We start from the raw sequence: 16,550 nt of genomic DNA, 5'->3' as shown, positions 1-16,550 counted from the left end.
CTCCACCACCTAATAAATACAGCTGCTGTGGAACAAACAAACTTTGTGACAGCTCACCTGTCTGAAATGAGGGAAAGCACACAATATCATGTGCTGTCAGATGGTGACTGATCCTACACTCATGTTGGAGAACAAATGACGGCTTTCTTGCTGCCACATATGAAAATGTGCACGATCCCACTCTGGAGACATAACGATTCTGCAGCTGGTGACAGCCACAAGGCTGAAAACAAACTTCCATCCTTTGATGATGTTTATGTGTAAAACAAATATACATATGCTCCAGGTCATGAATGTGTACATGTACAGTGCTATGCACTTGGAAATTACAAAAAATAAAAAAAATATCTGAATTGCTCATTTAGTTTTTTTTACAGCCTGCAAGGTTATTTCCCCAAAATCGACAAAGTATTGGTTTCATGAGTTATAGAAGAAGGAAGGCTACTTTAACCACATTTGAACCTGAAATCAATCACAATTCATCTTAAAATGTTTTTAATGTTATTTATCAAATATATTCGTGGTCAAACTTGAATTTGAAAACAGACAGTGAGATCTTCTCATTAAATTGTTGGCATAATTCTCCTACATCCTTGTGTTAGAGGTGCTGAGTCAGAATGTGGCTCTCTGGTAGGGAGGATTTTTTTGTGAACCTCACAATTTGCACAGTTGCCCCTTCTTGACCTGAAATCTGGTGGCAGTTCATTTGCAACCACTTGCCATTACTTCAACGAGTGACACCAATGAACCTGATCACACTTCATTTGATGATCAATTGGCCCAGACGTGCACAGATGGGCACCCTTCATTTGCTTTTAAAGCAGCGTGTACTTTAGTTTGAAATTAGTAAAGACACTTTGTGCTGCTTCGTGTCAAAGGTACAGATATTTTTACACTGTTAATATTTTGACCAACCTGCCATCATGATGGAGGTGATCTGGTCCACTCCAGCGATGGTGTTTGCGTCGTTGCCCATGGCGACTGCCCCGTTCTGATCTCTCAATATGGGACATCCTGTCAACATCTACATGAACAGAGAGAAAGACATTGCTGAAAACAAGATAGAAGAAAATGAGCCACCAAAAGTAATATAAACTGTCCAATATGTTATATGTGTACCAAAATGAAAGATAGTCCGATCATAAAAGAGGACTTCCTTAATCAAAACAAGCAAAAAAAGTTCAAGAGAGATACTTAAAGATAATTAAAAGAATTGAATTGGTTTGTAAAAAGAAATAATTGTTTGTGCAGATAAGCAATAGTGATGTGATGTCATCTATACTGTGTGGATAAAACGCTTCTTTTAAACCTCTGTTTGTAAGTTGAGATATAGAGGAAGATCCATGTCAGTTTTGCCCTTTAAATTATTATTTTACAACAATTCAAACATGCATACACATTCAGTCACATGCAATGAATAATAACATTTCCTAGAGAGCCCCTGCTTGACCGACTAATCCCATATCTTTGTGTTAATCATGTTTTAATACTAAAATAATTACCGACTACTTTTTTTGTGACCAAATCTGTGTATACGATGTATGTCCCTACAACATGAGGACAACAGGTTCAGAGGCATATATAATGCGCGACTACAAATACCTTGTGGGAATTAATCCTACCAAGTTTTTTTTTAGAGGTTCGGTATCGTCGGCATAAAAATCACCATCTCATCCATCTCATTCTCTGCATCATTTCCACCATCACATACACAGTCATAGTTCATTTCGTTCTTAGGGAGGTAAAAGGACAGCATTTGGCAACACTCAATAGTATATAGCTGTGAAATGAACTATGACTGCAACAAAATTGACAGCTAACAGAGCACGACCCCCAGGAAATCAAATGGGCCCGACGCTATTTACATGCCAGATACCTCTCAGATTGAAAGAGAAGAGAGAGAAAAGCAGATACAGAGGGCAAAGGGAAATAAATAAGACACTGGCTAATTCAAAGAACAATACATAGTAATTCAATGGTGCCGGTAAAAATACTTTACCCAGAGTGTCTCTGCAAAGCACAGGAGCCAGTGTCAGTTTTATACCGAGAGTGGTACATTCCAGGAAAGTGAAAAAAAGCTACCGATGACTCTATTTGTGTCAGGAAGTCTCAAAAAGTACAAGAATATGTTCCAAATGGGGGGGGTCCATAAAGAAACTTAGACGATAAGCGGGGAGAAATTCCTTGTTTGAGTCAGCTGGTGAACTGTTAAAGGACCAGAGAGAGAGACTCAACCCTGCTCCCACCCGCCCGGCCTCCGTCTCTGTTGACAGCCTTGTTTTTCTGGGAACTCCCTAGGAACTGGAGCCGGAGCCAGAGAGAGAGAGAGAGAGAGCGAGGACTGCTGTGGTGGGAGACCAGCCGAGGTGGCTGGTTTGTGTCCAAGCTTCAAAGTCACCAGCTGAGACGGTCAAGGAAGGAAAGCTGGGGATAGGGCAGCTGCTTTCAGAAATGCTCAAAGACATCCTTAACCCTCCTTTTTTCCAGGCCTCTCTTTTTTTTTTTGTCCCTCTTCCTGCTTTGTGGCAGACTTGGGGTGTCTCTCTCTAGTCCACGTCTCACGGCCTGCCCTGTGGGCTGGGTCTAACTGAGCTCTCAAGCCCATCTTGCTTTCACTCTGCCTCTCATGACATAGTGAGCTATAAATATGGCTGCTTCCCGAATAGGAGTCGGAAAGGACGACGTTCCGATTCACATTCCTCCAGAGCGAACATTCCTCTCCCTCAAGGTCTCTCTTCGAAACAAGGACAAGTGTTTACAGACCAAGTATACCTAGATGCAGGGTTTGTAGGCAGACCAAGCTAAAACAAAGGCAGACTAATACAACATTGCCTGCTCTATGCCGCCATGATCAGATATTATTATGAACCCATTAATTGTGGAACATGTGCGAATACATCTGCATGAATGTGTGAGCACATTAGTACATGTACAAGAAAGCATGCATATCTGCAAGTGTCATTTCAGTTTCTGGTGCTGATTCCAATAGTCTCCTCTTGACTGGTACTTAGATAGGGTTAACTTGAAGACCGACGTGGCAAAATTTCATTTCCGAGAATTCATTCCATTTCATGACAGCAGAGCCCATACCGCAATCCCTTCTTCCTTCCTCCAACTGCTGTCGTATATGTGAGAAGACTGCCACAACAAACCCTAATAACATTGTCAATTCTGCCGTCACATGGTGTAAATGTCATCTGATTAATGTCAACACCTACAAAGAAGCTATTTTCTTCAGGTTTAATAAGATTGGGACTTGATTGGATCTGTAAAGTGAGAATCTCCTAACTCTACAACAGATAACAGAGAAGTTGGGGTATATTAACTGAGTGGACTATCATGCAAATGTCCCATATTGTGAGGCAAAACAATTGCATGTGCCACTTTCACAAAGCGGTGTTGATTCCATATACAAGCTTGAGCACATCTGTTCATGAAAACAGAGACAGACAGCTGGCTCAATATTTCAAATTGAATGAATAGCTTCTATGCAAAAGCCAATTGTGTGGCAGGTATATGGAGTTTTAATGCAAGGACTCTGCAACAACAAAATAGTAAAAGAGAAACAGCATATAATTGACAATAAGGTACCTATTTATAGAGTTTAATGGATGTTGCAGAAGCAAATCTTCACCCAAGGCCATGCATAATTCAATTTATTCAAGCCAATATGTGGCATATGAGGATACGGCTAAAAATAGAAAGCAAAGACCTTGGTAAGGCATTAATTTACAATTAAGATCAGACAATGATTTGCTGGAGGTACAAGCTCATACACGAAATAAGAGACCAACTTCAGCCAGTGACCCTGAAATATTTGCTATCATGAACCACAGAATAACCTCACATATGTAAATCCTGTGGCAGATAACTTCAATTACATAAAGAGCGAAGTGTGTTCATGTAGATGAATGTGTGTAATGTGGCTGCTGACCATGCAAGCCGTCTTCCGGGAGATCAACATCCAGCATGAGGTCGTCATCATCCAACTCTCCATTTCCCGGAGGGTCCAGGTTGTTCAGGATATCCTGGGGACGACGGAGAGAGCAGCTCATGAACAACAGTTCAATTTAAACTTAAGATCAATCGATACATATTCCCACAATGTGAGAAGTAACATATCAATGAGTTTAAATATATATAAATGGGGGAAAAAATGCAACAGGTTGTTATATAAAGTGGTGTGAAATGCATTAAAACGTTAGCTCTCATCTGTGTTTTTGTTTATTTCCTAGTGATTCAATCGCACACACCATGTACGGATTTATTTTTGGTTTGTTTTTTATGATGATGACTCAGATTATCCTCTCTCTTCATCTCCTGAACGAGGAAGAAGCCGCTCTCGTTCCATACATCACAACACAAAAACCGTAACGGGATTTTAGAGAAAGGCAACACAATCATGAAGGGTAAAGCTGAAGAGCATCAGGAAAACCCAGCAAAAACACTTCATACCTCAAAATATGGAGCGACTCTGAGTGCTGCCTTGCTGTCTACCAAATATTTCAAAGCATACCCACCAGCAAAGAAAAGAATCGATAGTTCAAAGCTTTATTTTTCAAAGCAATTTTGTGGTTTACGAAACTAAATTTACAGGGCTTTGACGAGAACACACAGGCGTAGAAATACTCATTATTGAATATCTCATGCGTTGCACAATAAGTGACTAGTATTCAGTGTTTCAGACTTAATGAGGAAGGAATAATGAAGGAAAGAGAATAAACAAAACATACATCTGCAGTCTTCCAGACATTATCAGCCAAGACGTGGGAGGAATATTTGTTGTTTGAAGAGTCTTTGCACAAATCAACCTGTCTCCTCTCTTTTATTCTATCAGATCCTGTGATTTCTGTCTTGGGTTTTATTCTTCACTCTGTTGCTCTCTTTTCTTGAATGTCATGACTCTTACCTTCTGAATAAAAATTCTATTTGTCTTACTTACAAGAAGTAAGACAAATATTTGATGAAACAAATCAAGATGTGTTTGAGAAACATTTATTCTTAGAAAAGATGCAGAGTTCTCAGAACCATGCTAGAAAACACAATGCTGTGGTTGCATCGTGTAAAATATTGATATTGAAATTTGAACACGTGGATCCAGAACTGATGTATCCATGTCCATCCTTGAGTTTGGACAATTACAAGCAATTTAGCTGTCACAGCTCCCTTGTGTGGAAAAAAAAGATCCAAGAACCAATTTAAATTGCACCAAGAACAAAACAAAAGCTGAATTTACCCTGATTTGTTCAGATAGAGTACTCAATACAAAATCTTACAGAAAAAAAAAAAAGTGAGGCAAACTCCTGCATATAAATCATAAGGACCTCTGCTGCCTGTGGAAATGTTGCTGATGCTTTAAAATCAATTGCGCCTTTTACTGTCATAAATGGCACTAAAGCACATTCAGTGTATACATTTTGTCAAAATCTGAGCAGTAATGTCCATAATTATATCCCATTTGTCTTGAAAATTCACCAAAACCTAAAACAAAGCCAGTAACTAAATGTAATGTGATTGTGATGACAGTAAATTTGCCATTTGAGGGATGCTTTTACCAGATAATGACGGACAATAATAATACTAACTATTGCAAATCGCCTGTCATGGTGCCTTTACTTTCCACAAACGTGGTGTGATAGTATCTTATTTTGAGTAACAATCAAGGTTGTAGGTTCTACTTTAATGGCATTTCTTTGTTTTGTTTTATTTTTTACTTATGTCCAACACATAAAACAAGTTTCCCCCTGATATACTCAACAAATAACAGAAGTGAACTGTGGATCAGCGCTTGCCAAAGGACAATTCAACATGCAAACATGAGGGACTGGGAGCTGCGCCGCAGCCATTATTTATCTTTTCAATATTGCAATACAGTGTTGCACCCTGCAGTGAGCCACTTCCATAAAATTGGCATGAAACCACTTAATAATCTGTGTTTTTGCTCTATTCATAACTGAATTTCTGTCTCGGGCTTTGCCTTTTATTGACTGTCCTTACATTGCTGTGTGAGAGCTTCCAGAGGAAATTATTTTCCACACTGTCTCACAACAACAGCTTAGAGCGTCTAAAAACCCAGGTTAGTTTCTTGGTAGATTTGTGAGTGAGAACATCAAGAAGACATGAACAAAGTTGGTCCATCTCTGAGAAAGAAAAAGCTGGTGCACAAAAAGTGAATTATTTGAATGCATTTCACTTTTTAAAATGTTTAATAATTAGCTGATTCGGTTGAATCTCCAAACAAACACTGATTAAAACCCTCATAACCAAAGGGAAATTCACAGGGCAATACTCTGTTTTACAGTTGACCCTAAAACGACCCGAGTGATGTCTTCACAAAAGGCTCGCAAAACTAAGCAAAATCTCATTACAGGAACCTTCAACGCAGCCACTGCATTCATCTTGAAACGTCATGCGGAATAGAATGAGTTTTGTGGCACGCTGTCAGGCAAAAAGTTGGCGCAACTATAAGAAGCACAAACTTGATCTGGAGATGAAAGTCTAAAATCAATACATGCCAGGGAGAAGTTTCTATCCCGACTGTACTTGCTAAGAGATAATTTGTTGCCTTCTCTCCCAACTTGTATGAAATGAGAATCTCTTTTCAACTCAAGATGTCACCATTTGTTTCCAATGAAATCTTAGTTTGACAACTTTACAAATATACATTTTCTGACAGGGTTACTGGGTTTTGAAGATCCAATACCTTCCCCCCAAAATTTTCTATAAACAACTCAATATGGTACAAAATACAGTGTCATTACTCAGAAAAAAAGCGTGGTTTGGATGCTGCGATATTACTGTGTGTGTGTGTGTGTGTGTGTGTGAGAGAGAGAGAGAGAGAGTTAGAAAGAGACGGTGATGCCGAGCAGACGGTCTCCTGTGTGACATTAACAATCCCACTCTGCAGTATAATTCCTTCTCTTCTATATCTTGGGACTTACTGGTGGTTTTGATGGAGAAAACGTCCTCTCCTCTAATCATCCACGAGCTATTGTGATCCATTTGTCAGTCTCATTTACAAGTCCACTCTGAATAAACTGCAGGGTGTGTGAAATGTAGGACAGTTTCCATCTGGTACACCCACTCCAAGCCTTACTGGAACGTGCTGCAAATGGATCATGTTTAGGGGGAAACTCTAATTAATTCCAATTATTCAGTGAGGTAAGTTAAGAGATAATTGGACTGAACTTTACTGAAATACATTGACAAAACTGCCTGTTGCAGCAGGCACAATATATTTTAGATTTGGGCTGTTCACATTTGTCAAAGAAACAAAGGTATTGCGAAAGATGGCATTGTGCTTTATGTAAATATGTGTGGTGTATTTTTGTAAACATTCAGAAACAGTAATGATGGCACTGTGGAGGAGGCATGCACACAGGGACGACAGGAGCAGAAAAGAAGAAAATAGTGTTGGAGACTCTAAGAATCAGCAGTATATTTTTCCGAGAATTAGCTATTTCTCATATCATTTGGTGCTCACGGCACCTATATTGCTGACTCAGTAGCAATTAGTTGTACGTGTGTCATAATGTATAAACTGTATCTGCATATAAAGAGACGTGATAAAAACCCACCTGAGTTACCACTTTATTGGATTTGCTGTATATAAACATAGTTTTTAGTGTAAAGTTACACACTTTACAATAGAAATACAGGATGGAAATTATCTAAAAAAAAAATTACATTTGAATTTTGAATTTTTACTCTGTTATCTTGCATTTTCCTTCTTTCAGTCGCTCAAATTGAAAAGTGAAAGAAAAAAGAAGCAAATTACTGCCAAATTATTGGGAGGTATCTGCATCAAAGTTGATACATGGTAATGATAATTATAAAGGGAAATTTTCAGAAATTTAACACAGAATGTATGGATATAATGTCCCAGATGTCAAAGTTTATAAAATGTATTATCATGCAATATAAAGAATGTTTTTTACTTTTTCGTTTTATCGGAGCACCGCTCAAAATAAAATGAAGAAAAAAACTGAATGTCAGACATGACTTTGGATAGAAACATCTTACAGAGTTCAAGAGTCTCCAGAGTACAGACGATCAGAGAAAGAAAGAAAAATATCTCTCAAAATCACTGAACAATTGGAGAATTATTGGATATTGGAAGTATTCCAGAATTTGGAAATATTCCAATCGCATCATTTACACCATGTAACAAAACAACTGAGAAAACTGAGGTCAAAAATGTTTTTTTTTTATGTTGTTCTAAACCACAGCTTCACCTCATGTAGAAAAGGCATGATTGTATAATGTAAAAGGCTGCATGTCTTGGCAGCAGAAAGAGGCCAGGAAAAAAAAAAAAATACTATTATGCAGTTTGAACCCTGCAGCTGAAAAAATGCATTTCACCTCAAATAATTGTTTGAAGACAAGATATGACATGAATGACACACTTCACTTGGATATGTGAATAAGGGAAATGGTAATGCTTGTCGAGTCCAAAATAGTGCAAAAGCAATCACAAAGAACACCAATCAACTTTTAGGAACTATGAAGCATTCTATGCAACACAAGTGTCCTTGAGCAAGACACTGAGCCTCAAATTGCTCCCAATGGTTTGACAGCAGCCTCCATTGGTGTGTGAACGTGTGAAAGTGATTAATGATGTAAAGTCCTTTGGGACTGCTCGCGCAGTTGAAAGGTGCTACATGAGTGAAGTCCATTTACCATTTAACATAATCTTTGGTTTAAGTGGAGGCTGAGCTTAGTGGCCTTTCTCTGGAAGTCTGCATGTTCTCCCTGTGTGTGCAAGGGTTTACTCCAGGTAATAATTCTCACAGTCCGAAAACATGGCATTTTATGCTAATCGTGACTCTAAATCACTAATCAGTGTAAGTTGGTGTGTTTGACTGTCAGTCTCACTGTGTGTGAAATGTCCAGAATTAAAACTGCAGCATGAGATGAATGGACTGATGGACGAGTACAAACAATACACTGATGTTTACCAGTAGTGATATTTGTAACATGTTCCTCTCATTATAGCATTCAGTTTCCAGTGATGAGAAAGTGTAGTTGCAGAGTTGGTAATGTGTCACAAACTTCTTATTAATGAGCTCACACTAAAACTACCTCTACATTTATCAAGGCAGAGTATTGCTGTATTCCATCATATTCAAATATTCCCTGTGAAAACGCATTAGGGGTGTGTTTCAAATTTACCATCAGAAACTATGACAGTAAGTACATAATATATAGCATATGTATAACTTATGTTCTTTACACTTTAGTCTGTATGATGTGGTGAGTCCCTTCAGGTGATCAGGATCACCACACAGATGTATAAATGTGTCTACATTAATGATAATTTCTCAAATTTGATGAGTTATTCTTATCATATTATGAACTAGCCAACTATAGTTTTGCATTCAGTGGCTTAATGTTTTATGCCTTTGAAGAAACGCATGGTGAACTGAGGAATAATATAGTTGAAATTGCAATTATTGTATTAAAATTGCAGGTTTGTCGTGTTTTGTAAAATCGTGGTTCATTAAATGTGAACTTCTTAATAACATAGTAATGTGTTGTTGCATGAAAACAAACAGATTTGGAGTTCTAGTGATTTAAAGATTATTATTCACTGATCTGGCCCACTCTCCTCGACTAAACTCTGCTGCTGTCAATTCAAAGTCAAAACAATCAAAAGCAGATGAGCTATGAGTCTCACGGATGCAGAAGCAAATCATAAATGGCTTTTCACTCTGCAGGCAAAGGGCCTAAGCACCTCACCTATTTAAACACTAATGAATTGACCTGTCTCAACTTGGCTCGACAAAAGTAAAAGACCTCATATCAGAGGCAAAATAAACAAATCAGGGATAAGAGAAGGAGGTAATTCTGCTGCTGCGAGGAAGCAAAGGGAAAAACCAAAGGATTACAGAACCACCAGGAGTTTCTTTGAAAATATAAACACAAACTCGGGAGGGAGAAGAGGCTCCATGTTGACAGGATGTTTAAAGGAAAAAATAAAAGTTAAGATGAAGAGGACTGCAATAAGAAGCAACCAAAGAGAGGAAGGAAAATAAATGCACTAATTATAAGAGCCAAAAAGGTAAACAGTGAGACATTTTTTGTTTGAGGCTTCGTGCCCTGTGAGAAAGTATTTGGCTGCAATCTCAAGCGGGGAGAAATATGTTTTTCTCCATCTATCCATTCATCTGCCTCCACAACGTATCCTGTGCAGGGTCACAAAAATCTTTTTCAGTCTGGTTGAATAAAATCCAAGGCTCGTGGTTAATAGAATCAGCCGAACTTCAGACAAACAAATGGAGTAGTTTACTTATTCATTTAAATGTGACCGCAAAGTTCATGCAAATGTGAATTAAACCAAATAACATCTTAACAAATTGTGATGAAGACACAATCTAATAACTGCCACGCATGACACAACTGCAAAGGTTAATGTGCTAATAATTGATAAGAAAATATATCTCGGCATATGTCAGTGCTTTGTTTTTGTTTTGTTTTTCTGTGCATCTATAGGACTTGCATCAAGTATTTGGAGAGCCAAAGACAAGAGATAAATAAGTCGAGTCGCAAAACAAAAGCCGAGTGAGGAATTTCTCATCTTGACACAGCTGCAACAGAGAATATTTTGAGCTTCACAGAGGTTTAAGGTATTGGAGAGATATTACACAGCACAGGTGTTGCTACTATTGTGTCCACTGCTGTGTAAATAGCAAACGCCATGTCTCAGCGTGAATGCCTTCTATTTCAGCTTCCGTTTTTGCCCTGTCTTCTGCATTCATGATTGTTTGTGAGAAAATCTGAAAAAAAAATAAAAATAAACTCAAAAATAAAAATTGTCCCAGGTATACTGAGGCTGTTGCTCTCTATGATCCATTGAGCTGGGGACTGGAAAAACACTAACTGCGAGAAGTGGCCTTCCATTTCACAATGCTGATTTTGTAAAGCTGGCACAGTACTGAGCCGCACGGTGCATCATGGGAATGTTATTATGAGCTCAGGCAGCCACTCCTCGATTCTGCACAGAAGCATATGAATGCAGCGAGAGCCACATATAGCCAGAAAAAATACTGGCATACACAAACGGGTGGACGCTGCAAGCACTCCCACATTGTATTGTGTGAAGGATGCACAGTGCCACCAAGTGGACTGAGCTTGTTACTGCAGTGCAGCAGTCTGAACCAGACGGGAGCCACACATCCTCTCACACGGGCAACAAACAAACAGCATTTGTTTCAGAACTATGATTGAATGCCTGTTGCTTTTATCTGTCATTAAGATTAAGCTTAACTACCCTGCTTTTCTGCTTTTTTTTAAGCGTCTAATTGAGAGCAGCTTTACTTTATGAGGCAAAACCAAGATAAAAGCTATTTATGAGGTCCTGATGAGAATGACAATCGTATTCAACCGGCCATTATGCAAACTGTGATACATAATATTTGATGCTGCTACAAGCCACATAGATTAAGGAGGATGACTCTCCATGAACAACTAATCATTTTGGACTTGGACGCTGCTTTGTGACAGGATTATGTTTGTGGGTTTTCTCCACCGCATTACAGGGAACTCAATGAAGAAGGGAAGAATTAGTAGTGAGAGACAAACAGATGGAGAGGAAATGGCAGAAAAAAAAAAAGGTGGCAAAGAGGGAGCTCAGTGCGTCCAATTACAGTAAGTGGGCTCATTTCCTCTAATCAAATAGCTCAGTTAAATATCTCAAAGGCAGAGTCCCCATGGAGCTAATCTTCACACATCAGCAATCAGCCACTGATTCTCTCACCCTCTCCCCTTTTTAGGTTTGTCCTTTCCCTTTTGCTCTGTGGTCCAAGACGGAGCTGGTTTGGAGGCGACAGGCAGAAACAGAAGGCTTGAGTTGGATTCCCTTTTTTTCTAACCAGATATGCCACTGCATTATATACTTCCATGGGTTTTTCATGCGGGCTGAGCTTCAGCACGGCAATCAAGGGTGAAAATTGTGGCTTAAACTGATGCAGTTACATTTATGTGCACCCTGGTAATAACCTCATTTATGCCTGCTTTTATTTTCAGATTAGGGAGCAAGTGGTGACAGGCAGGGTACAGCCCAGACAGTTCGAGGATCAGACAACCATTCACACACAGAGGCAATCTGTAGTAACCAATTACATAACAAACAGGTTTTTCTGCATTGTGGGAGACAGGCGAGAGAAACATGCAAACTTCACACAGAAAGTCAGCTTGAACCAGGAGGCACACAACATTCGATACACAACATCATACGAACACCAAACATGTAGTTTTCCCACAATAATTCACATTTATAACGCTTTTCGTGGAGTAGTGAGAAGGCTGGGAGTTGCAATCTGGCCTTTCTGTGTGGAGCAACATGTTCTTCCTGTGCACTCCTCTCACGGTCCAAAAACAGGAATGTGAGGTTAAGTGATGATCCTAAATTGATGTAGTTGTGAATGTGAGTGTTTTCCCTGTGATGTGTGTGACTTGCGACTTGTCGCGGATGTGACCTGCCTTCGCTTCCAGTTTGTCTCCAATTACCATGAATTGGAAAAAGTTGAGAAGATGGATGGGTGACTAATATTTTGTTCAATTCAATGCTCTTTGTTGTTATTGTTTTTTTGTTTTGGGGTTTGTTTGCTTTTTTTTTTGGGGGGGGGGGGGGGGGGGGGGATTTTCTTACTTGAATTTATTGAAGTTCTAATAGTGCGAGAGTCTTCTATTGAGAAGCTTTTTAAAAAGCTTCAGCAGTAGTATAAGTATTATTCGTAGAATAATTTAAGTATTATTAGCAACAGTACACACATCCTGTTCAAGGACTGTTAAAGAGGTTTTCATCACTGTTTAACATGTCTGTGTTGATATAATTCTGTAAATATTTACAGGATTTTGATTTAAAATGCTGTAAACAAGCCCAGATTTGAGGAGGTGACATTCTGGTGAAATTTAAAAGCAGAGATTTGACAGTACGTATATTTTACATGGCTTTTCAAAACCTTAAGCAAATCCCCCACATGACCAGTTAATCTACTATACAAACACAGCTCACACAGACACACTGAATGCCCCTTAATGAGATGCACATGCCTAAAGCACACATGCTAGGACGGATGACAGCACTGAACAAATACAAACACGCTGTCTTCTTAATGCTTTGCTTTAGTATTTGCTACAAATTCATTACTGCATGATAACCACATTGCATTTCCAATGTCTCAAAGCTTGCATCAACAACGCATAATGAAAGCAGTAAACATACAGAGCTTATGATATGATTTCTAATCCAGCTTATTTTAAGCTCTTTGTGCATTCCTGGGATCAGGTGCCCTGGTGAATAATGTACCAAGGCAAGGCCAGAGATACTAATAAGACAGTTGGTGGGCAGGCCAGCATTCCTTTCAAGGAGAGAAAGAGGCCCTGGCATTACACTGGTAGACAGATAATGCTGCTTTTTGTCCAGCTTTTGTTCATCATGTTCAAACACGAATCACAAAAGGAGGAACTATTTTGAAAGTGGAACTGATTAAAAAAACCCAGTGATGCTAAATCCGTTAGAGGATAGCCTCAAGCCTAGTGCAAGTGTAGCAGCATTGTCGAGATCACATAAGTGCATATTATAAAATTCAGACGAAGATCTTTCATATCGACAATTACATCTGTAGATATAAAACATTGTATATTATACAGTAACAACATTTTTCAGCTGAGGTTTACCCTTCTCAATACAACATGAAGCATATTAAGCACGTTTATGTATATAATCGGTCTGTATTCAGCAGTACATATTTGGCTTAAGCTGATCATACCTCAAGTCTCATAAACTTCACATATCATTTAATCCCCTCCTGTTTTGAAACAGTAGTTCTTGGAAATGAACCCAGTTTTCAGGCACACAAAGTTCATACTCTGCCAACTTGCAATCAGCTAAAGCCACAGTGGTTTGAAGTGTTCTCCGAGGTTTTTAGCCTTAGTAAAGAAGGGCTAAAGGGCTTTGGCTTCTCTCCACCATTTTCATTTTCTAAAAATGCTTCTGAGCAAAGACGACATAAAAAAAGAGAGTTATAAGTATGAATGTTTGTTGGCAGAAGCAACAAATGCGGGTCTTCTGTAAAGGTCTGTTCACTACAGACAATTCATATCATTTTTAAATAAGAATGTATGAGCTAGCACTCTTGTTGGCTTTACTATTAATACATCCACAGGTTTTGAAGCTTGATTCAAATTTATTCAGTTTGTTTACTTTCCACCACTTTGAAGCATTTGCTCAGAGGATAAAACAAGATATATACCATTTCTTTGACTACTTCAAGATCAAAACCCAAAACCGGAAGAAGACAAGTCAGTCTTTTAAGAAAGACCAAATCACAAGGTGGTGAATTAAAAATGTAAATTTTTTTTCTTGTACATTTTGAGGTCAAAATGCATCAAAACGAAGACTCACCATGCTGTTCAGGTCTGAGTCATCGTAGCTGTCTAATGGGTGGGTTCCAGGACCCCCAAGGGGCTCAAGACCCTCTTCGTCCCACATGTAGGTTCCACCAGAGCTGTTGGATGGTGACAATTCCACAGATGAGACATGGGGGGCGTCGTCACTGACCAGTGGTCCCTGGGAGTCCTGCATAGGGCTGTCGTCTTTATTTTCTGGAGTAGACATAAATAAACAGGACTAAACAACAGTCACACGTTTTAAACATGAATCAATTATATTTTAGATTTGGCTTTTTTATGTACCATCTTGATCCACAGAGTCCCAGTCAATGGTCTCTTCAAAAAAATTCTCCAGGGGTAATTGGTTAATCCTGCTCGTCATCCTGTTCCTGTTATCCGGCAGGTCTCCGTCACTGAGGACGTCGCCACCACTGTCAAAGTCATCTAGAAACTCCTCACTTGTGTCGCCTCTGTCCAACGACGAGGCTGAAGATAAGGACATGTCCTCCAGGGTCTCACCTGCTGCCTGGCTTGAGCGCGGCTTAAATATGCCACTTGCTCCTCCTTTTCCACCTCTATCTCCAGAGCTTCCATCACTGTCACTGTGAGGGTCTGCCCTACCTGGCTCACCAGTTGTCTCGATGTCTGTTGCTATTCCTAGCAGCCATCCGCATTCAGAGGCAGGTGAAGATGTGACATCCTCCTTGGCGATACCACCTGGGAAAAGGGGCTTCTGCTGCCTGCTCTGTCCAGGTCGAGCAAGCTTGCAACCCAATGATCCTACGCTGCCAACCAACGATTTGGCCAACACACAATTAGGGAGAAGAGGTTTCTTTAGAGCCCGAGGAGTGTTAGGTGCTGGAGGAATCGAAGAGCTGGATACAGATGAAGCTGCCGGAGGAGTTCTGCTGAGCTGAAGTCCTCCACTGAGACCACCTGAACCTCCAAAGCTGCCACTCAGTCCCAAACCCACTCTGCCATTGCTCAGCTGGGGGGGTTTGAGGAAACTACTCCGAGGAGGCTGAAGCTGAGTATTGGCTAGAGGCTTGGCGAGCTCCACAGCCCGATTAAAGGAGAAAGATCGTGTCATAGGCTCATTGGTAGGCGAAGGAATTTGTTTAAAATGAGTGAAGCTGTTTGAACGAACCATGTTGTCCAGTGCCAATATCTTCAAGCTTTCATTGGACTGGGACAGACTGTCTTGTGAACTGCTTCTGGGAGAAATTGAGCTTAATTTTGGACGTGCAAGGCGAGACTCCGACGCGGTTCGGATGGACAAAATAGAGCCATTGGGACTCATTTTAGACCCTCCATTTAGTGGGATTTGGCCTAGTTTTGTACCTGCTTTAGGACTCATTTTTAAAGACTTAGGGATGGCTTTGGGGCTGGAGACAGCCACCGCCAAAGAACCCGACCTACGCATTTTAGGCGTTGCTGGAGAACCATTTCTCACTTCCTTTGTAAGTGAGGGTAGTATTTGGGCCCTGTCTTCACTTCCATCCACGGGACTGGTTGGAGTCGTGGGGCGAGAGGGAGTCACTCCAGCATCTTTCTTCCACTTCAGGGAAAAAGGAGAAGCTCGGATTGCGCCATTTGAGCGTGTTCCTGGAGGCGTTGTTTTCCCATCCTGGGAAGGAGTGGTTGACTGAGAGGATCCATTGGTCAGGGGGCTCGTGCCACTACTTGTGGAGCGTCCACCAAATTTAGGCAGTCTTGACACCATGGCAGACTTGATGGGTGCTTTTTCTTCCATTAGATGCCAACAAAGGCATGGAGGAGCATGGAATTATTCACAACTGGGGAAAGAACAGAAAGAATAGATGAGATCTGAAGTCATAATTTAAATTCAGATTAAATTAGGGCACTGACACATGACGTTATTGAAAATTCCACAATTTCAACAAATAAAACACAGTCCAACATATCTGGAGCACGAGCCTGATCAGTTCACTTTTTCATTTTCAGTAGTAAGTATGGTATAATATAGTGTAACAGCTCAGAACATCAGCACACACTAAAATTTCAAAGTAGTTAAAAATCACTAACATGTGAACACACCTTCCCATCAGTAATGGCATTGTAATTATAGAAAAACGGCAATAACAACAAAAGAACTGTAGAAAAACTGGATAGTCCTGTCCACCTGCTGCAGCAGT

The 16,550-nt window shown here is 39.9% G+C and overlaps 1 protein-coding gene across 1 annotated transcript in view; it reads right to left on the bottom strand.

Annotated features, from left to right (window-relative positions):
• The window catches only part of ccser2a (coiled-coil serine-rich protein 2a), a gene marked incomplete at its 5' end in the record, with an annotated part of 36,678 nt that extends 20,531 nt beyond the window's left edge, over positions 1 to 16,147 (bottom strand). Inside the window, 4 exon segments of the mRNA XM_080507639.1 lie at positions 916 to 1,024; positions 3,935 to 4,028; positions 14,408 to 14,607; positions 14,698 to 16,147. Coding sequence (XP_080363765.1) covers positions 916 to 1,024; positions 3,935 to 4,028; positions 14,408 to 14,607; positions 14,698 to 16,147 — 1,853 coding nt within the window.
• Positions 16,148 to 16,550: the final 403 nt, after the last annotated feature.

Source organism: Blennius ocellaris (assembly GCF_963422515.1).
Source record: "Blennius ocellaris genome assembly, chromosome: 13".
Taxonomy (NCBI): Eukaryota; Metazoa; Chordata; class Actinopteri; order Blenniiformes; family Blenniidae; genus Blennius; species Blennius ocellaris.
The sequence above is the reverse complement of the archived record's forward strand: the minus strand, read 5'-3'. Positions and strand labels throughout refer to the sequence as shown.